The 21,296-nt window shown below is 57.7% G+C and overlaps 1 protein-coding gene across 1 annotated transcript in view; it reads left to right on the forward strand.

The window, feature by feature from the left end:
• RAPGEF3 (Rap guanine nucleotide exchange factor 3) overlaps positions 1-21,296 on the forward strand; it is a 29,083-nt gene that overhangs the window by 3,265 nt on the left and 4,522 nt on the right. The window contains exons 3-27 of the mRNA XM_075551827.1: positions 4,376-4,429; positions 4,517-4,623; positions 4,792-4,913; positions 5,051-5,216; positions 5,843-5,927; positions 6,186-6,246; positions 6,324-6,400; positions 6,546-6,692; positions 7,343-7,455; positions 7,754-7,842; positions 8,115-8,193; positions 8,342-8,492; positions 8,576-8,658; positions 9,352-9,391; positions 12,354-12,435; positions 12,711-12,857; positions 17,802-17,899; positions 18,280-18,405; positions 18,519-18,700; positions 18,907-18,997; positions 19,089-19,139; positions 19,978-20,065; positions 20,359-20,423; positions 20,929-20,983; positions 21,148-21,219. Of these exons, the coding sequence (XP_075407942.1) occupies positions 4,376-4,429; positions 4,517-4,623; positions 4,792-4,913; positions 5,051-5,216; positions 5,843-5,927; positions 6,186-6,246; positions 6,324-6,400; positions 6,546-6,692; positions 7,343-7,455; positions 7,754-7,842; positions 8,115-8,193; positions 8,342-8,492; positions 8,576-8,658; positions 9,352-9,391; positions 12,354-12,435; positions 12,711-12,857; positions 17,802-17,899; positions 18,280-18,405; positions 18,519-18,700; positions 18,907-18,997; positions 19,089-19,139; positions 19,978-20,065; positions 20,359-20,423; positions 20,929-20,983; positions 21,148-21,219 (2,431 nt within the window). The remainder of the gene's footprint in view (positions 1-4,375; positions 4,430-4,516; positions 4,624-4,791; positions 4,914-5,050; positions 5,217-5,842; positions 5,928-6,185; positions 6,247-6,323; positions 6,401-6,545; positions 6,693-7,342; positions 7,456-7,753; positions 7,843-8,114; positions 8,194-8,341; positions 8,493-8,575; positions 8,659-9,351; positions 9,392-12,353; positions 12,436-12,710; positions 12,858-17,801; positions 17,900-18,279; positions 18,406-18,518; positions 18,701-18,906; positions 18,998-19,088; positions 19,140-19,977; positions 20,066-20,358; positions 20,424-20,928; positions 20,984-21,147; positions 21,220-21,296) is intronic.

The following is a 21,296-nucleotide window of genomic DNA, read 5'->3' on the forward strand; positions in this document are numbered from 1 at the left end:
GGACACAGAGAGGCGAAGGGGCAGATCCAGGCTTTCACAGCTGCTACGATCCTCAAAATTGGCAGTTCAAAACCAGCATCCACGTGCTGCAGAAGAAACACCCACTTTCGACTCCATTGTGTTACCTCACACAGGCACTTCCACCCTGTCCCATAGGGTTGCTATGGGTCGGTGGCATCGACTTTTTGGAGGTGGAAAAGCTGACCTTGGATTCCAGGCAATCTGGCTGCAGTCACAAGTTCACAGCCCCCGTGGGATAGCACTCCTCTTTTGCTGCACATAGCGGCAGTGCCACCTCAAGCTATCACCCACTCCCCTGTCTCACCATGCCCAGTTCTGGCCTGAGACCCAAGGGAACTGGTCTAACGGGTCCCCACGTGGCTGTCTGGCTCTGTGCCTGCCCCTCCAGGCCGGGTTTGACACTTAGCAATAGGGCAGGGTGGACGGGGCAAGCCACCACGCTGGTGCCAGGGGAGTGAGCGCCTTCCACTCTTGTGTCCTTCCTGTCCAGGAATGAGAAGAGGAGGCGGGCGGGAGGGAGCCGTTCCTGGGCCCCTCTTAGCTGCATTTCCCCAACTGAGAACCCCTAAGCTGGCCTGCGGGGTCCTCTGAGCAGGGGCAGGGCAGTGGGTAGCACAGTATTTCTTGCACGGAGTCCAGGTAATAGGTGCCCATTATGGGATGATAACGATTGGTCGAGTTTCTTGCATTTTCTCAGCACTTAGCGTGAGCCAGCCAAGGTGCCATTGTGAACTCATTTGCTCTCAGCACTAACTCCACGGGGCAGGAACTATTACCATCAACCCCATTTTACAGAGGAGAAAACTGATGCCCGAGGGTGGGCGCGCGCACACGACCCCCCCCCCCCCGCCCCACACACACACAGCTGGCAAGGAGCGAATCAGGGCTTCAACCCAGGCATCTGACCCCAGAGCCTACCCACTTGACCACTGCTCATGAAATCAACTTTTTTGGAAAGTCCCAAGCACGTGAATGTTTTGACACCGCCCCCCTCCTCCCTGATCCCATACACCGGCAAAGCAGACCCCAGGTGGCAGAAACAGTTAGGCTTTCATTTCCTGAAAGGCTGCTTTGGAAGCCTATTTAACTTTGTTTGGACCCGTGCTTGCTCATGGAGCACTCCCAGTGGCAGAGGATCCCGAGGTCCCCTCTCACACAGCACTCAGTGGGAGAAGCCGTGGGGTGGCTGGCAGAGCGAGGGGGTGCGGTGCATGAGCAAGTGTGAATTTATTCTAGGCCCTTGATTTCCCAGCCGTGATGGCAGGTTATGTAACCCCCGAGCTTCCTTTTCTCCAACTGTGAAAGGGGATTAAAAATACTCGCCTCCAGTGGAACCTCATGTTTCTCAGGAGTTATGCGAATGGACTCTGGGTGAGTCCCTGGTCCACCTGCCTTGGTGGAAGGAGAGGGATGCTTCAGCTCCGGGGACAGTGCCCTCCTTCTCAGGCCCCCTGCTCATCCTAGGGTAGGACAGGAAACGGTTTCAACCAGGCCTGTGGATCTAGGTCACCACCAGCTGGGTCATGTGACCGGCACCTCCTGTGCCCACCCCCCTTTGCAATGTGCCCTCTGGGGTCAGAATAATACAGGAAGGGAGCTGGTGCTGGATTCAGGGCTGTGGGCACCGAGGGGGAGTTGGGGCAGGGAATGGGGCCACCTGGGCACTTTGACATGGACAACAACAAGTCATTAGCACTCAGGCACTGTTTGTTCCAACAGGACACCAGGGCCTGACTGGTAGCATTTCTGCCCTCCCTCCCTCCCTTCCCTGGCTCCTCCCCCTCCTTATTTCCTGTCCTGAAGTCTCCAGGGCGCTGAGTCTGGCACTGGGCTGGGCCCCATGACCCAGGCAGGCAGACCCTAGGGACACCTAGTAACTTCCACCCAGCCTTGGGCCAGGCGCCTAGGCATGCCAGGCCTCAGGCCACTGTCTGGGCACAGAGCCGTAAGAGACCCATGCTCAGGAGCCTGCTGGGGCCTGCATCGGAGCTCTGTCCTCAGAGCTCAGGCCTGGCTATTCCCCAGCTCCCCAGACTGGCAAGTCCTGGGCCCCAAGGGCAGGTGGGAAAGCAGGAGGGCAGAAGAAGGGAAGAAGAGGAAATGGCAGGTGCCGTGGGTGGAGTGACACCAAGAAGTAGAACGTGGCTGGGTGGACACTTGAGTTTGCCCGTAGCGTCTGGCTGTCCCAGGAATGTGTGGCTGGGTTCCCTCAGCAGGGCACGTCTCTCACCTGGAGACCTTTTATGTCCTCATAAATTACAGCAGGCCGGCAGATAGGATCCCACACATGGAGGAGGATATCACAAAGGGAGACGTGCTTTGTGAACTGAGAAGTGCCAGCCCTTGGGAGGGGCTCACAAAGGGCAGGGCATCCTGCCCAAAACAAAACAACCCCAGACCCTCAAGTCGGTTCCAACCCAAAGCAATCCCATGGGGCATAATGGAATGTCCCCTGTGGGTTTCTGACGGGGTACACCACTGTTACTGGAGCAGAGAACAAGACCCCCCTCCCTGACCAAACCCATAATCATTGTATTGATTCCAACTCACAGAGACCCTATAGGACAGAGTGGAACGGCCCCTGTGGGCAGCCCCCAAGACTAGAACACTTTCTGGAAGTAGAAAGTCTCATCGTTCTCCCTCAGACTCACCGGTGGGTTCGAACTGCTGACCTTGAGGTTAGCAGCAGCCCAACACCACCAGAGCATCCTGTCCAGAGAGCAGAAAATCTCAGGTCTCGGAGGAGATCTGGGTGAGATCTCAGGGCACATAGGAACCGGGTGAGTGACACCAAGGGCAGGGAAGCCACACCAACCCATGTTTCTACCCAACCCTGTCTTCCTGGGCCATTCTGTGTGCTGACAAGGCTTACTCACTCTTACAGAGTGCTGATGAGCACAGAGCGGCAAGGCATCTCCCAGCCAGGGCCCGCCCGCCACCCTCCAGACGGATTGGAATAGCTAACATGTACGGGCACTCCCTGGATTACACATGAGAACTAACAAATTCCATCTCTAAACCTGCCTTTAAATCAAATTTGTCTGTAAGTTGGAATAGTTAAGTGTGGTTTGTCTCTCAGGCCCATGAGGCCATTGTATTTCCCGCTAACATCCCATGTATGTAGTCGATCAGTCCTCAGTATTTTTTAAAAACCCACTGCAGGCTGTGATCAGTTCTGACTCGTGAGGACCCTGTACAAGGTTATGGAGACTGCCAGCCTTTATGGGCACAGCCAGCCTCATATTTGTCCCTCGAATGCCAATGACCTTTGGGTCCCTTGCTTTCACCCACAGCACCACCAGGGCACTGTATACGGGCACTGCTGTAAACATTTGAGATAGAAAGATATGTTTATGATAAAAAATAAAAAGAAACATGAAACACTTCCAGATACACTAAAGCACAGGATCCCAAAATGATTTGGCCGATCGCCTCCCTTTTCAGAAAAAAAAAAAAATTCTCAGCACCTCCCTGGCAGTGAAAAACCTTTGTATTGTAGCACGGAACAGGACAAAGTGTAGGTATCTGCTTTTACAACCCCCTTGCACACTACCCCCCTCGCCCCCCACTCCCCGCCCCTCCAGCCCCTCTTCCAGCACACTCCAGGGGGCAGTATGAACCACCTGGGAAAACAGAGCAGACAAACATCTTTCACATGATGCAGTACTCCTTAAGCATTGGCTATGTATTACCTTACGTGATCTTTCCAGAAGCTTAGGCAGAGGTGTGAGCAGTCTCTCGCCGTTTTCTTTTTATGGATGAGGAAAGGGGGGCAGAGAGGTGAAGTCACTTGTTCAAGATTGCCCACTTATAGTGCTTTGCACCCGGAAGCCTGGCTCTGCCGGGGTGGGGAGTGGGGGTTGCTTTGGTAATGTCAGGCCAAACCAGAGCCTGCAGGGCAGAGGCTTTTCCTGTCCCATGGGTGGGGACAAAAGCTGGCTGGGTGGGATCAGGTTGTGCAGCCTCAGCCTAGGGGCAGGTGTGGTCACAGAGCTGTGCCCTTTCTGGCCTGCCATGGGTCTTCCTTCCTCCGACGCACTTCAGGTTCCTGCTCTGCCCTGCCCTGCCCGGCTTCCAGGGGAGCTGGACGCACCAGGGCCCCCAGGAGGTGGACTGGATTCTCAGGGTGCTTGTCTGGGGGGATGCTGGGAGTGCATGGATCTGGTCTGGGTGGAGACTGGACTGGAAGGTCGGGGCAAAGGATGCCTGGTGTTCCAGGAGTGCACGCTGAGTGTTCCTATGTTGGATGAGTCGCTAGCTAGCGGCTGAACTTCAAGTTAGGGGCTGGGTCAAGGGTGAGAGTGGTGGGAGGGGGTGGTTCCAAGGACAGCAGACTCCCCCCCTTTGGCTGCAGACACCACTCACCGACAGCGAAGAGTCCCTGGATTTCAGCGTGAGCCTGGAGCAGGTACAGACCAGGAAGGGAGAGTGGGAGGGGTGGGTGGTGGTGAGTGGCATCAGTCCCTGAGCTCCCTGTGTCCCTGCTCTCTTGAAGGCCCCCAGAGAGCGGGTGCTCAGGGCTGGGAAGCAGCTACACCGACATCTCCTGGCCACCTGCCCGAACCTCATCCGGGACCGGAAGTACCACCTTCGACTCTACCGGTGAGTGGAGACCCAGCCTGCCTTCGCTCTCCCATCTTTGTCCCTTGCAGACACATGGGCTGTAGCACAAGAACTGGGGCTGGGGCTGGAAAGGTGCCTTTCTGACCTCTTCTCCCTCCCTCTGCCGGTGCTCCCTCCTCTCCGTGTGTCCCCTTGCTGGACCTGTAGGCAGTGCTGCTCCGGCCGAGAGCTGGTGGATGGGATCTTGGCCCTGAGGCTTGGGGTGCATTCCCGGAGCCAGGCAGTGGGGATCTGCCAGGTGCTGCTGGATGAAGGTGGTCTCTGCCATGGTGAGCCCTCCGTGCAGGGTGGGTCGCCCAGGCTGGGCATGCCTGAGGACAGGATGGGCAAGCCTTACCATGGCTCCAGACCCACACGACGGTCTCATTTCTCTCCTCCTCCCTGGGCCTGGGCCCGTGCCCCACAGTGAAACACGACTGGGCCTTCCAGGACCGAGATGCCCAGTTCTACCGTTTCCCGGGGCCGGAGCCTGAGGCCGCGGGAGTTCAGGAGGTGGAGGAGCTGCTGGAGGCAGTAGCTCTGCTGGCCCAGCGGGGGCCCGATGCCCTGCTCACCATGGCCCTCCGGAAGCCGTGAGTCAGTTGGGGTTCTGCTTCCCCAACCCTGGCCTTACCTCCCACCCCCACCCCCACCCCGCAGCACTCATATGATCTCTGAGGGGGTCCCTTACTTCCCCAGGCAGGCAGTACTTCCCCAGGCAGGCAGGTAAGACGGAGGGGCCAGGAGGCCTGAGCCCTGGTCATCCTTCTGCCATGAGCCCTGCCTGCCCCCTGCTCTGTGGTGGAAGGGGCGCATCTTCAAGGAGCACCTCTGGTCCCGTCCCACCCCACCCCTGGGCTAGGTCTGGGTTCAGATTCCAGGTCGCTGGGTGACCTTGGGCCTGCTCCTGGCAGTAGCTTCCTCTTTTACAATGAGGCTTTTATAATATCGGCCCCACGTCACAGGGCTGTCATGAAGACGGATGCCATCGTCCGTGTGTGTAACGTGCTCCTCTGAGCACTGGCACTGTCTGGCTCGCTAGAGCTTAGCCCGGGTTGACTGTGGTGAAGGCTAAGTCACGGCAGACACTCTGTCTGTCCCTGATTCCCCAGGTGGGGGGCGGGCAGAGGGAGGAGAATGCTGCCCTGCGCGGGCGTGGGCCTCCAGTCCAGGACGGGGTGCCTGCGTCCCCTCTAAGGCCCCCTTCCCGTGCCCACAGCCCTGGGCAGCGCACGGACGAGGAGCTTGAACTCATCTTCGAGGAACTGCTGCACATCAAGGCCGTGGCGCATCTCTCCAACTCGGTCAGCGGGCAGGCCCTCCTCTCACTGTGCACCCCGCACCCCCAGAACCCAATTCTCTGGCTGGACATTCTCAATAGCATTTCTTGCCCCACCCCGCTCCTCAGCACTCTTTTCTCCCCGGCTCTTTGTCCCCTTGCCAAACCCCAGGGACCTGAGCAGGACCCCACTGCCTCTCGATCCCCTTCTGCTTTGGCCCCACCTCCTGCTCCCTTCCCCTGCACGGGCCGTGCCTCATGTCTCTCCCCGGCTGCTCCGCAGGTGAAGCGGGAGTTAGCAGCCGTTCTGCTCTTCGAGCCGCACAGCAAGGCGGGGACCGTGTGTAAGTCGTGCAGGGGGCAGGAAGGGGACGTGTGGAGGGGGCCAGAGGGGCCAGCGCCTGATCTGTGCTTCTCTCAGTGTTCAGCCAGGGTGACAAAGGCACCTCGTGGTACATTATCTGGAAGGGCTCTGTCAACGTGGTGACACATGGCAAGGTGTGTGCCCCCCCCAGCCCCTGGTTTCATGTCCTTGTGGATGGTGACTTTGTGGGTCATCCATACCTCCTCCTACCCTGGTGATCCTTCCTGGGCCTGCCCCCTTGAGGGTTGGGCTGGGCTGTAACAGAGGGCCTGGCTGCAGGGGCTGGTGACCACTCTGCACGAGGGAGATGACTTTGGACAGCTGGCTCTGGTCAATGACGCACCCCGGGCAGCCACCATCATCCTAGGAGAAGACAACTGCCACTTTCTCCGAGTGGACAAGCAGGACTTCAACCGTATTATCAAGGTGCCACCTCGGGGGTGGGGGGAGGAGGGGATAGGGGACACAGGACATGGGGGGGGGAGATTGAGGACCCAGCAGGAGGTCAGTGACTCAGGATGAGCTTGGAGTGGGGCTAAGAGGAATGGGGGGACCTACAGAGACAGCAGGGTCTGAGGTGCTCGGTGGGGAGGCGGCATGGTTGTGGATGGAGCCCAGGGAAGGATAGAGGGCCAGCAGGGAAAGAGCTAGAAAAACAGCTCTGTTTGGGGGATGCCCGCCTAAGGGTTCTGTTTGTGGTGGGAACTGCTAGGAGGTGGATCCATTGTGGTGGGTGAAATGAAGGGGAAGGGGAGTGCTAGAACTGACTGTGACTGATTGGCTCATTTTAAAGGCGATTTAATCATGGTGGGGGAGAGGGGTGTTCAATTGTTGTCCGATTCTCCTTGGTGGGATCCACTGATTGAAGTGTAAATTCTGTGCCAAAACAACCGTTAAGAAACAGAAGGAAGAGATGGGTGTTGAATGAGAAGGGAAAAGGCCTGCAGGTCCTTAAGGGTAGGCGTGGTGGGGGTGGGCTCTAGTGGGCCTTGGGAGAGCAGAAGCGTAGAGGTGAGAGAAGGCATGCCCTTGTGGGACCCATGCGTGCCAACCGCTGTGTGGGCCCTGCTCTCCAGGATGTGGAAGCTAAGACCATGCGGCTGGAAGAGCATGGCAGAGTGGTGCTGGTGCTGGAGAGAGCCTCCCAGGGTGCAGGTCCCGATCTGCCCGCAGCCTCCGGCAGGAACCGGTAGCACACCCGCCTCTCCCCTGCCCTGCCCAGCCCTCGGGCCCAACCTCCTCTCTTCCATTTCTCAGATTCCCCAAATCACACCCTTGCCCTCTGACCCCCTGGGGGGTTGGGTGGGGTGGAGAGGCATGAGGGACTAGGGTTCAGCCCCCCCGAGTCAGCCTCCCTGCGCAGCTGCCCTCTCCCCACCCCTGATGGCGTCACGGGCCTGGCAAACGGAAGGCGATAGATGGGTGGTTGTGTGGTGGTGGTGGGAGGCCACGGTGGCCCAGCGTTATGGGTGGGCCCTTTCTGCTAGGTATACGGTGATGTCCGGCACCCCAGAGAAGATTCTGGAGCTGCTGTTAGAGGCCATGCGGCCTGACTCGGGAGCTCACGACCCAACAGGTAGGGGCAGGCACCACCCTGCCGCCCTCACTGCGCACCTCCTCCCCTCAGCCGCGACTCATGGGTGGTCAGCGCATCTGGGGCAGAGAGGGCTGGGCCCCTGCCTCTGATCTTCTGGGGCGCTGGGCTCACCAGTCTCGCGGAGTCTTCTTACTTGGCCCGGGTGGGGTCACAGGCCTCTGGGGAGGAGGGGGGTCCCTGCTGTGGCTCGGTGCTGCCACCGTGGCATCTGAAGACTTGCCCCTCTGCTCCTCTGCCGCCCTGCCCCACAGAAACCTTCCTCAGCGACTTCCTCCTGACACACAGCGTCTTCATGCCCAGCGCCCAGCTCTGTGCCGCCCTGCTGCACCAATATCCTTCCGCCCCTGTCCCAGGGGATCGGGCGGGCGAGGGGGGGAGAGGGTGGTGTGTGGGGACTGAGAGGGGGAGTGCGCGGCGGTCCTGCCCCTGTCCTGCCCAGATGAGCGATGTGCGTGGGGCTTCCTTGACGGGCGCCCACCTTCCACGCGGAGCCCGCGGGAGGCAGCGAGCAGGAGCGCAGCAGTTATGTCTGCAACAAGCGGCAGCAGATCCTGCGGCTGGTCAGCCAGTGGGTGGCCCTGGACGGCCCCATGCTCCGCAGCGACCCCGTGGCCACCAGCTTCCTCCAGGTACCTGGCCGCGAGGCGGGGCGGGACCAGCTGTCTGGGGCCATGCAGCTACAGCCCACTCAGTGCCTGTTGGCTCCTGGCAGAAGCTCTCGGAGCTGGTGAGCAGGGACGCCCGGCTGAGCGCCCAGCTGAAGGAGCAGTGGCCGGAGCGGCGGCGACATCACAGGTATGAGCCCGGTTGGATGGAGAGCCCCCGGCCTGGAGTAGAACAGGCGACTTGACATCCAGTCCATATGTCCTGGGGCGGGACCTGGGGACTGTGCTCGCGTCTGTCAGTGTGTGCAAGCGTGTCCGCATGAGCTTTGGGCTTGGGGTGTTTCCTGTAGGCAGAAAGTGCCAACGAGGGCTGGCTGGGGTGGCTTGGGTCTTATGGGTCTGCTCCCACTTACTTCATGGCACCGTTCTTATCAAGCCCCAAAGTCCTGCAATGATCAGTCTCCTACGTCATCCGGCTGATGCCTGTCCACCCCTTCACCTGCCATCCCCACTTCCTCTGCCCCACCCACGTTTACTGCCAGCCCCACCCAGCCAGCATTCCCATTTACCTTGGACTTCCAGAGAGGCACCGAGGGCCAGTGAGAGAGAGCTCACCGGAAGCCTCCTGATTGGAAGCCCTGTCTCCATTTCCCCCTTCCTTCTTGTCCTTGCCCTGCTGGCCAGGGACAACCACAGAATCCAGGGTCCAGCTCCTGGTGCCCGGCCGAGGTCCTCCCTCCCTGTGGGAGCCGTGGGGCTGACCTCTGAGTCAGGGCAGAATGAAATGTAGAGCTGGGGCATCCTGTCCCCCTACCCCCAGGGATGCTTTTCTGTGCTCAGGGATACCTGGTCTCACCTCACCTCCCTCTCACCTGCCCTGCAGGTTGGAAAATGGCTGTGGGAACATGTCGCCTCTGATGAAGGTATCTGCCTGGGTCTGTTTCTTGAACCTCTTTCTGCTCCCAGACTTGTTTGCTCTGACCCTCTAGCATGCCCCCCGCCACCGCTTCAGCTCCCATGGTGTGGGGGTGGGGAGGGGCATTCTGTGGTGGGAAGGCTCCCCAAACACAGACACTGTGCTCCTGAGGGGTGAGGGTAGGTGTTCTGGGCTAGGTTCTGAAGAGGAGATACTAAGGTTTAAGACAGCACCCTCCACCCCGGAACTCCCATGGGGCTTTATTCTATTTGAGAGGTAATTTATTTCCACAAGAAGCCAGGGGTGGTATCTTGAGGTGGTCTCTGACACCTGAAAAGTGCGAGAGCTACATACCCAGAGGAAGGCCGGGCCCTCCCTCCCCAGTGTGGGAAGTAGCAGCCATCCAGACAGGGAACCATGGGGACGGGGTGCGAAGGGGCAGAAGAAGTGGGATATTAAGAAGGTGTGATTGGAGCTGAGATTTGGTGGGGAATGGTGGTAGAAAGGACTGGAAAGGTAGAATGGGGCTGGTTAGGGGAAGTGTTGTATTAAGAATAAAACCCCAATGTCTTACCCTGGCCTCCAAGGTTCCCAGAGCCAGCTGTCTTGTCTCTCATCCTCCCATCCTGCTCTCTCCCTTGCTGACACTCTCTCTGGCCCCTTCTCTTCCATAGGTGACGGGAGTTCCCACTCAGGACTATCATCCTGCCCCCTACCCCCCACCCCCCAATTTACTTTCTCTGGCTTTTTGATGGACTCCTGGGTTCTCAGAGAGGCCCCTTGCTGAGTCCTTTGTCTGTTTGCGCAAGGGCTCTCCTGAACTGCCAGGATCTCCTGGAATGCTGGTGTGCTCTCTGAGAGGCCTTGCTCCCGCCTGCTCCCCAGCACTCATGTTCTCCCCAGCACGCCGTGATGCCCAGGAGCCACGCTGAGTCACCCTCGTGTGTCAGCCTCTGTGCTGGGTGTCTGTGCTGCTCTAGTGGGCTGAGGCAGCCATCCCTGTCCTCATGGAGCTAACAGTGAAGTGGGGGGGGGGGACAGGACCGTCCAACAATCTCATGTTGCAGGAAGAGGGATGGCACAGGGAGAGTGTCCCCGGGGAGGTGACTCCTGGAACTGAGGGTCAGAGAAGGTCAGCAGCATGCACCAGTGCACTCAGAACCTGAGAGGGAGGAAGAGTGGGCAGGGCAGTGGAGCTAGAGGGAGAAGCAGGTGGGGCCCAGAGCACCCATGACCCCTAGCAAGGCCTATGGTAGGAGGTTTGGTCATTGTCCTAAGAGCAGCGATAGTTTGGGTCAAGGATGGTCCCAATCAGATTTACCTTTCGAATAGGTCAGCACCAGAGCCAGGACTTAATACAGCAGACAGTGATAGGCATTGAAGCAGTGACAGGAAGCCTAATTCGGACTTGTCAGTCATGCTGGGGGAGGACGGCCTGCAGACACCTGAACACTCCGGCTATTGTGTGGCTACGGAGTAAGGCCTTTGGAGAGGCGGAACTGGATGTGGGGTGGGGGTGGGGGGCACTGGTAGGCCCCCTTTACAGAGTCCACAGGCAAAGTGGCAGAAGCCCAGGAGGACAGCTGGGAGGAAGGAGGCGTGTCTGGGAGCCAGGATGAAGGACAATGCTGGCTCACAGATGTGGGATCTGCTAGGCATTTGAGACCAGGACTTGGAAGGCGTTCAGCTGGTGGTGCCATTTGGTGGTGCATGGGAGTCATCGCCATGCAGGTGGCTGGGAGGCCATGAGGTGCGCTGGGGACAGCTTGGAGGGAAATCTAGGGGAGGGGAAGGGCCCTGAGACGGCAGGAAGAAGCCAGTCCTAGAACAGCAATGAGCAGTCAGGGCAGAGGATGAACCTGTAGTCTGCAGGCCTTTGCCCTCCCAAAGGAGCCCTGGTGGTGCAGTGAGCTAAGCAATGGACTGCTAACCAAAAGGTTGGTTGTTTGAGCCCACCAGCTGCTCCACAGGAGAAAGATGAGGCTGTCTGTTCCCGTGTAGGTTTAGTCTCAGAAACCCTAGGGAGTTGCTCTACGCTGTCCTATAGGGTTTCTCTGAGTTGGATTCTACTCAATGGCCATGTTTTTGGTTATTTTTGAGGGAGTTGTGGGGCGCTTTGTCTTCCAGGGGCAGCTCAGCTGTGGTCAGAGCCCACTGGGAATGGGCCTGGGAGTTTGGTACAGTTGAGTGTTGGTAGATGAGAGCACATGGGGGTTGCTGCTTCACATCCCAGTTCTGCCACTCAGTAGCTGGTGACCCCGGGCATGCTACTTACCCCCTCTGTCTCATGTATGGAGTGCACACAACGGGAAGAATAGTAGCACACGTGTCCAAGGATCATCTGGAATATCAATCAGCTGCGTGTCTCAAAGCAAACAAAGCAAAGGGCAAAGCAAGGCGTCGTTGGAAGGAAAGGACGAAGGAAAGAGCAGGTCAACCCCTGAGCTGGGGTGCTATTCCAGGGCCTCTGGGCCCACTGGAAGGAACCCTGGTGCCGTAGCGGGGTACTTGTTGGGCTGCGAACCACAAGGTCAGCAGTTTGAACCCAACAGCTGCCTCAAGAGAGCAAAATGAGGCTTTCTGTCCCCTGTATAGATGTATAGCCGCAGAAACCCACAGGGGCAGTTTTTCTCTGTCCTGTAGGGTCAGACTCACTTGAGTTGGATGGCAGTGGGTGGGTGGGCCTAATGGGCAGAGAGGAGGCACCCACATGCAGAGAGGTACAGTCCCACACTGCCAAGCCCTATCCTCAGACCTGGAGCTTCGAACCAATTACTGGTCCACGCCCCACCCTCCCACCACCCATGCCCCACGGAGTCTTTCCTGGGCTCAGGCTGGGCATTGTGTAGCACCCTCTGGTGGCATGCATGTGCTGGGGGGCCCTCGGGGGGGACCCTCCCTGTCGTCTCCCCGCTGCCCCCCTGTACACACCGTCTGTGTTCTCCAGGTCTTCCCGTCTCTCCTTCTAGGCCCGGAACGTGCCCGTTTGGCTCCCTACCCAGGAAGAGCCCCTCCCCAGCAGCAACTGCGCCATCCGAGCTGGGGACAAAGGTTGGCAGCCCAAGCTAGGGGCCAGAGCCTGCCCTCTGCACTGTGCCCCATTCCGCAGACGCCCTTGACCAGCTGCCCCTCCCCTGAGGGTGCTGTGTGGTTCTCCCAGGCCGCCTCCCAGGCTGCCAGGCAGCCTGCCTCTGTGTCCCCTCTCCCAGACTCATACCTCCCCGGCCTCTCCTCCATGCCCTACCCATCCGCCTCGGGTCCTTCCTCCCCAGGGTGGGGAGACCGAGTAGTGCCCTCCCAAGACTCAGCCCATTCCTCCTCTCCAGTCCCCTACGACATTTGCCGGCCTGACCACTCAGTGCTGACGCTGCACCTGCCGGTGACATCCTCCGTCAGAGAGGTGATGGCGGCCCTGGCCCAGGAGGATGGCTGGACCAAAGGGCAGGTGCTGGTGAAGGTCAATTCTGCAGGTGGTGAGTGTGTCCCTGGGCAGGTGTCTCTGAGGGAGGGTGCCGCTCAGCTCCAGGCCCAGACCCTGGGAAGAGCATCACCATCATCGTCATCGTCATAGGATTGAAGAATGGTTAGGTTTTTGTGTGAGGCATTTGATGTTTCCTCCAAGTGTGTTTACAAGTGGCAGCTCAGAGCATAAAGGAATCCTGGTGGTGCGGTGGGTTACGTGTTTGACTGCTACTGCAAGGTCTGAGGTTCAAACCAACCAGATGCTCCCTGGGGGCACGATGAGGCTGGTCTGCTCCTGTAAAGATTTACAGTCTAGAAAACCCTAGGGTTCTACTCTGTCCCATAGGAGTCGGCATGAGTCAGGATGGATTCGATAGCTGTGGTCCACGGGTTCTATGGGACCGAATTGGCAATGCCGACTTGAAAGTTTAGATAGGATGCGAAGGGGGCAGTTAGTGTGCAGCGGTAAACATTTCAGAAGAAGAGGGGGAGGACAACCTTGAGGAATGCACTGGAGGCCACTGGCTTGCCCAGGGAGTTGTCGGCTTGTTGCATGTTTTGCTGTGTATCTTCTCAACAACAATGCATTATTAAAAATAAATAACTGTAATCACCTATGCAAAAAACAAACCAACACAGACACACACACACGCTCCAGAGCAGGCGTCCTCAAACTACGGCCTGTGGGCCACATGGGGCCCGCCAAGGACATTTATCCGGCCCACCGGGTGTTTTGGCCCCGTGGTTTTTTTTACTTCAAAATAAGATATGTGCAGCGTGCACAGGAATTTTTTTTTTAACAATTTATTGGGGCTCATACAATTCTTATCACAGTTCATACATATACATACATCAATTGTATAAAGCACTTCTGTACAGTCTTTGCCCTAATCATTTTTTTCTCCTCTTTTCTTTTTTTACATTTTATTAGGGACTCATACAACTCTTATCACAATCCATACATATACATACATCAATTGTATAAAGCACATCCATACATTCCCTGCCCCAATCATTCTCAAGGCATTTGCTCTCCACTTAAGCCCCTCGCATCAGGTCCTCTTTTTTTTTTTCCCTCCCTCCCCTTTCCCCCCTCCCTCATGTGCCCTTGGTAATTTATACATCGTTATTTTGTCATATCTTGCCCTATCCAGAGTCTCCCTTCCCCCCTTCTCTGCTGTCCCTCTCCCAGGGAAAAGGTCACATGTGGATCCTTGTAATCAGTTCCCCCTTTCCATCCCACTCACCCTCCACTCTCCCAGCATCGTCCCTCACACCCTTGGTCCTGAAGGTATCATCCACCCTGGATTCCCTGTACCTCCAGCCCTCATATGTACCAGTGTACAGCCTCTGTCCTATCCAGTCCTGCAAGGTAGAATTCGGATCATGGTAGTTGGTGGGAGGAAGCATCCAGGATCTGGGGGAAAGCTGTGTTCTTCATCGGTACTACCTCGCACCCTAATTAACCCATCTCCTCTCCTAAACCCCTCTATGAGGGGATCACCATTGGCCGACACTTGGTCCTTGGGTCTCCACTCTGCACTTCCCCCTTCATTTAATATGGTATATATATACATATACATATACACATATATACACATACATACACACACTTATATCGTTTTTTTTTTTTTTTTGCATGATGCCTTATACCTGGTCCCTTAGCACCTCGTGGTCGCACTGGCTGGTGTGCTTCTTCCATGTGGGCTTTTTTGCTTCTGAGCTAGATGGCCGCTTGTTCACCTTCAAGCCTTTAAGACCCCAGACACTATCTCTTTTGATAGCCGGGCACCATCAGCTTTCTTCACCACATTTGCTTATGCACCCATTTGTCTTCAGCGATCCTATCATGGAGGTGTGCAGTCAATGATATGATTTTTTGTTTTTTGATGCCTGGTAACTGATCCCTTTGGGACCACTCGATCACACAGGCTGGTGTGTTCTTCCATGTGGACTTTGTTGCTTCTGAGCTAGATGGCCGCTTGTTTATCTTCAAGCCTTTAAGACCCCAGTCACTATCTCTTTTGATAGCTGGGCACCATCAGCTTTCTTCACCACATTTACTTATTCACCCACTTTGGCTCCAGCCGTTGTGTCGGGAGAGTGAGCATCATAGAGTTCCAATTTAATAAAAGAATGTATTCATGCATTGAGGGAGTGTTTGAGTAGAGGCCCAAGGTCCTTCCGCCACCTTAATACTTGACCTATAAATATAGACACATAGATCTATTTCCCCATCCTCCTATATATATTTGCATGTACATGTCTTTGTCTAGACCTCCATGAAGCGTGCACAGGAATTTGTTCACAGTTTTTTTTTTTTAAACTATAGTCCGGCCCTCCAACGGGTCTGAGGGATAGTGAACTGGCCCCCTGTTTAAAAAGTTTGAGGAGCCCTGCTCTAGAGCCTGCTTCCTGAGCCTGAGGCCCTCCCTTTAGGCACGAGCTGTGTGTCCTGAGGCCACAAGGGATCTCCTAAATCTCTCTGTGTGAAGAGGACCCAAGCACCTGGCTCAGAGGGATTGCGAGGACTGGGTTGACGGCCTTATGACCAAGTGCTGAGGCTGGTGTCTGGCACATGGTCAGCGCTCAAGTCTTAGCGGTGACGATGACGACGAGGGTGACTTGTAATATATTCGCGTTACCGGCTCATGAGATGGGGGGATCCTCATCCGTCCCTCATCTTCATTCACTTAGTCCATCACCAGGCGTTTTTCAGGGTCACCTGTGGGCCAGGCTCTGCCTTGGGAGCTGGAGGTGCCGGCTTGCTGGATATGGACATAGGCTCTGGAATCCCAGAGCTGTGCTATGCTGCACCTGTGGTCAAAGCCAAACTCACTGCTTCGGAGTCCGCGCCGACTCCTATGGGGGCCCTGCAGAGCAGGGTGGAACTGCCCCCCCGGGGGGGGCGTGTTCTGAGACCTTAAGTGATGTCTTTCTACCAAGCAAATGCCCAGTGGTTTCCAACTGCTGAACGTGCAGCCGAATGCGTGACCACCAGCCGCAGGCTCCTTCCCAGGCCTGCGGAGTCACCCACTGGCATCGGGTCCATGCTGACTCACAGACTGTAATGACTGGTCGGTGGGCTGATAGATAGTGCGTGTCAGCCAGTGTTGCACTCGGGGCGGCGGTGAGTGGGCACGGACTTACGGCATCGGCCAACAGCGGCAGCGAGAAACACTGTCCTAGCGCAAAGCAAAGGTTCAGAAGATGGCAGCCACGAAAGTTCTGGAAGACCTGCTTTTAGGGATCTTGGAACAGTTGGTACTGTGGGTTAGGCACTGGACTACTACTGGAAAGGTTGATGATTCAAACCCGCCAGCAGCTCCTTGGGAGCAAGATGAGGCTCTCTTAAAGATATACAGCCTCAGAAACGCAGGAAGGGGTCCCTGTGAGGCAGTCTCAGCTCGATGCTAGTGCATTTGGTTTGGGTTGGGTTGGAGCATTGAAAAAACACTGTTGTCTTGGAAAGCTCAACCCAGGCCTAACAGGCCGGAGCCCGAGGGAGGCTGACACGGGCATTCCGAGAGCAATGGCCAGGGGTGGAGGTGGAGAAAGGCGGACTCCCAGTCAGGAAGTGGCCCGAGACCATGAGGTCATTACTGTGCCCTGCTTGCTCTCTGGAAAGCATTGCCCTCTGGTGGCAGCACAGCGAGTGTTCATTGAGATGGTACTATGAGCCCTGGGAGAAGATGGGGTGGTCTACCCCCTAAACAGTGACTGTGCTGGACACCACAGGGGCAGTTCTACCTTGTTCTGTAGGGTCGCTGTGAGTCTGCATCGGCTTGATGGGGGTGAGTTTGGTTTTTGTTTTTTTTCAGCTATGAGCCCTGGTGGGGTAGTGGGCTACATGTTGATCTGATGACTGCAAGGTCAGCAGTTCAAAAGCACCAGGTGCTCTGTGGGAGAAAGATGAAGCCTTCTACCCCCCTAAACAGTTACAGTCTTGGAAACCCACAGGCACCTCCACCCTGTCCTATGGGGTTGCTATGAGTTGACATCAATGGGATAGAAGTGAGGGATTGGTTGTGTGACTGTGTGTGTGTGTGTGCATGACTACATGCCAGGCACTGCTTAGAACACTGATTTGATAGACACTTATGTCAGTACTATTATTGGTGGTTGTTTTTTTGCAAACTCTCATTATGTATATGTATAAAAAAACAAAAAAAACCCCAAATTCACTGCCATCGAATTCATACCAACTCATTGTGACTCCATAGGACAGGTCAGAACTGTCCCTGTGGGTTTCTGAGACTGTAACTGTTTACGAGTCGAAAGCCCCATTTTTCTCCTGCAGAGCGGCTGGTGGTTGCGAACTGCGGACCTTGTGGACCACACACAGCCTAATGCATCACCACTATGCCACCAGGGCTCCTGTTATGTGTACATTTGCCTTTAAACCATACACATCTGCTACACGAATATTATCCGATGATAAAACTACACACGCAATAGAAACGCAAAAGACACAAGAGACACAGATACAGGCATGAGAGCTCACGGGTTTCTTCAAAGCTTCTGGAAGCTGCTTGTTGAGAGGCTGGGGATCCCGTCATGACAAGAGCCCAGTCCCTGTCTCCGAGGAGCTGATGCACGCCAACCCCAAGACTTCTACAAGGCCTCTGCCCGTTCTCCAGGGCCGGCCCACGCATCATCTACGTGTGTGGCCACGAGCTGGACCCACCATCTCGCTGTATCGTGTAGTAGTCAGGGCGAGCTTTCTGCTTGCTGTGTCACTGGGAGGAACTGAGGCTCAGTGAGTTTAGTCCCTTCTGAGGCCAGCCTCACCGAGCATTCTCCTCCCTGCTCTTCTGTGTGGGTGATGGGATGGGTGTAGGCAGCACGCGCATCTGTGCATTTAGAATACCCGCCTTTGGGAGAAGGGGCCCTGGGGCTTTCAAGCAGGGCCTCCTTCCCGCCCGGCCACACCCAGCGCAGCCCCTCTCTCGCAGATGCCATAGGTCTGCAGCCAGATGCCCGCGGAGTGGCCACATCCCTGGGGCTCAACGAGAGGCTCTTTGTTGTCAACCCACAGGAGGTGCACGAGCTGGTAGGGAGCTGGCAGGGCAACCGGGCCCTGGGAGGAACTCTGTTCAGGGGTAGGGGTGGGGTGTCAGGGGTGGGTGTCCATGGAGGGTCACAGGGAGAAGAGGACAGGCAGTCTCTAGTTTGGAAGTGGAGGGATTCTCGAGATTGGTGGAGGAGGGGGGACCTGGTTAGGAGCCCCGTGGAGCCAGCAAAGGCCCTGCCTGGGTCAGGGCTCTGCAGGGGTCTCTGCACTGAGGGACTTCCCAGAGATGCCCACTTGGAAAGCCTCACCCCTGCAGTTCCATTGCTTTCCTGCCACCATCCTCCTGTCACCGAACCCTCGCCCTCCCACACCCCACGCCTTCCCCAGGCGCCCTCCCCTGAGCGCTCTCCCACCGGCAGACGCCACACCCTGAACAGCTGGGGCCAGCTGTGGGCTCTGCTGAGGGGCTGGACCTGGTGAGCGCCAAGGACCTGGCCGGCCAGCTGACTGACCGTGACTGGGGCCTCTTCAACAGCATACACCAGGTGCAGGAGCCCCCCTGGCCCCATGGGGCAGACCCAGTTTACGGCGGGGAGGGGGCAATCCTTTCATGCCCCCCCCCACAGTGCTGAGTGCCCTGTTGTCCCCCGCCCCGCAGGTGGAGCTGATCCACTACGTGCTGGGTCCCCAGCATCTGCGCACAGTCACCACGGCCAACCTGGAGCGCTTCATGCGCCGCTTCAATGAGCTGCAGTTCTGGGTGGCCACGGAGCTGTGCCTCTGCCCCGTGCCTGGCCTGCGGGCCCAACTGCTGCGGAAGTTCATTAAGCTGGCTGCCCAGTGAGTGCCCGGTGGGCAGTGGGTGTGTGACCGAAGTCCCCCCCCCCATACCATGTTGACAACCCCAACTCTCGCTGGTCCTCCTGAGCACCTGCCCCCTCAACTGGCTCGGGTCCCTGCCTCGTGGTGAGCCGTGGGTGGTAGTGGTGGGGGTGGTGTGCTGCCCAAGCGGCTTCCCTCTCTGAGGGTCTGGGGTCTTCGCGCAGCCTCAAGGAACAAAAGAATCTCAACTCCTTCTTCGCTGTCATGTTTGGCCTTAGCAACTCGGCCATCAGCCGCCTGGCCCACACCTGGGAGGTACGTGTGCCTTGGAGGTCGGTCTGGGGGCGACCTGCTCTCGGGGGTCCCAGCCTGGGGGCGGGCACTCCATCTGCCTCTCCTTCCACAGCGGCTGCCACACAAGGCTCGCAAGCTGTACACGGCCCTGGAGCGGCTGCTGGTGAGTGCGGGGCCTGGGGGGTGGGGCGTGGGGGACGACACCCTGGTCCTGGGGTTCCCAGCATTCGCTGTGGGTCGGTGAAGGCCAGCATGGGAGGTGAGGGGACCTCAAAGGACACTAGGCTCCAGCTGTACCGCCAGAGGCCTCAGGATGCAGGGTCAGGCACCCAGCACCCACTGGGCACCAGGCTGTCTGTGACTCCCCCATTCCCCCCCCCGGGGGGTGGGCTGAGGGACTGGTGGGCCAGACTGGGCCTGTCCAATCCAAAGAAATGTTGAGGGACCAGAAGACTTGGATGGGACATCTCAAGGGGCCAGCGTGGAGGTGCGTTTACTGGCCGGCACTCAGGTGTCCTCATGGACTCAACTGGCTTTGAATAAGGGGAGCCCCACGGGACCTGAGGGGCTTCGACGAGTTTACCCACCGGAGAGACACACAGAGGGTGGGCATCAGTGAGGAAGACTAAAAAATTTCCAGGGGGGCCCTGTGATAGATGACCATGAAGTTCCCTTGGGCGTGACCAGAGGTCAGGAAGTCACATGCAGATCCGGGCAGTTGCGGCCTTGTGAGCTCATGATTTTCACCACCACCCCTCCCCACGTCTCTCTCTCTCTCTCTCTCTCTCTCACACACACACACACACACACACTCACATGAGCAAGCCTACCCGCTGGAGCAAGCCCACCACACACGAGCAAGCTGCCTGGACTCTCGGAAGATGAAAGACTGAGCCCGAGTTTCCCGCAGGGCATATCGATGGGCTGGTCTTGGGGTGGTGTGTGCATTGGGTTGTGGTCCCCAGGAGGCCCCCTCTCTGACTGGAACCCCTTCCCTCCAGGACCCCTCCTGGAACCACCGAGTCTATCGACTGGCCCTCACCAAGCTCTCCCCTCCCATCATCCCCTTCATGCCCCTCCTCCTCAAAGGTAAGCGGCTCCGCTCTGATCTGCTCGCCCCATCTCCATCCATGTCCCCCGGCCCCGGCTAAGTGAGTCTGCGAGCTGATGCCTAACCAGGTTAGGGGAGGCATTCAGCACACAGACAAACAGCGCCGACATGAGAAGCCCAAGACTGTAGGTCATAGGGATCGAGGGCCTGGCTCCCAAGCTTGGACGGGTGGGACAGGAAGAGGCGGTGTGGGGCTGGTTCTTCACAATTATTGGACTACAGGAGGGGGAAGGGGTTGGGGGACTTTTGAATCAAATCCAACTCTTTGCAGACATGACCTTCATCCATGAAGGGAACCACACGCTAGTGGAGAATCTCGTTAATTTTGAGAAGATGGTGAGCGGGTCACTGGAGGGGGTTGGAGGACAGGGCTGTGAGGGGAGGGGGTGACCCGAATGTGTTCGTAACGCGGTAGCTACGCCTCCTTGGGAAGTAACCCAGCCTTCTTCAGAGGGGTCTCTGGAGGGGGGCTGGGATGAGCAGGGTCTCGAGGGAGCCCCTTCCTTCCTCCGCTCGGCTCCCACAGGACCTCTGGGTTTGCCGGGCAGAGCGGGCACAGCCCATCTCTGACAGCTCCTCGCTCCCACAGTGGGTAAGCACGTGGCTGCTAAGTGAGAGGCCGGAGGTCCCAGCCTGCTGGCCGCTCTGTGGGAGGGAAAGCCTGGCGGCCTGTCTCTGTAACGGCTATGGAAGGACGGGCGCTGGTGCACTCAGCAGCACCTAACCACAGCGGTCCCTGGGAGGGCCCCGTCACAGGGAGTGGGGAGCCCCAGCCGCCCCGCCAGGGCTGGTCAGGGTCCTGCTCCTCTGGCTGCGTCTCACAGCCTGGTGTTGCCCACAGCGGATGATGGCCAGAGCCGTGCGGCTACTGCACCACTGTCGGAGCCACGGCAACGGTGAGGCTGGGCGAGCTGGAAGCGTGGTCAGCGGGCGGGAGCTCTTGTCCTCCAGCCCCTCAGCAGCCTGGGGGCTGGGTGCATGGCCCAGGGGAGGCCCTTCTCTGCCCCAGGCGGGCTTTCTCTGAGGCTTCATCCCTTGTGTGTTCTCCTCTTCCACCCAGTGCCTCTCTCACCGCTCAGGAGCCGCGCGTCCCAGCTGCACGAGGACAGCCAGGCCGTGAGGGTCTCCACATGTAAGTAGGGGGGCAGCCGTGGGTGCTGGCCGTGTTGCCCCACGGCTCTCAGTGGGCCAGGCACGTTGTGCACTGGA

This window comes from Tenrec ecaudatus, chromosome 6 (assembly GCF_050624435.1).
Source record: "Tenrec ecaudatus isolate mTenEca1 chromosome 6, mTenEca1.hap1, whole genome shotgun sequence".
NCBI lineage: Eukaryota > Metazoa > Chordata > Mammalia > Afrosoricida > Tenrecidae > Tenrec > Tenrec ecaudatus.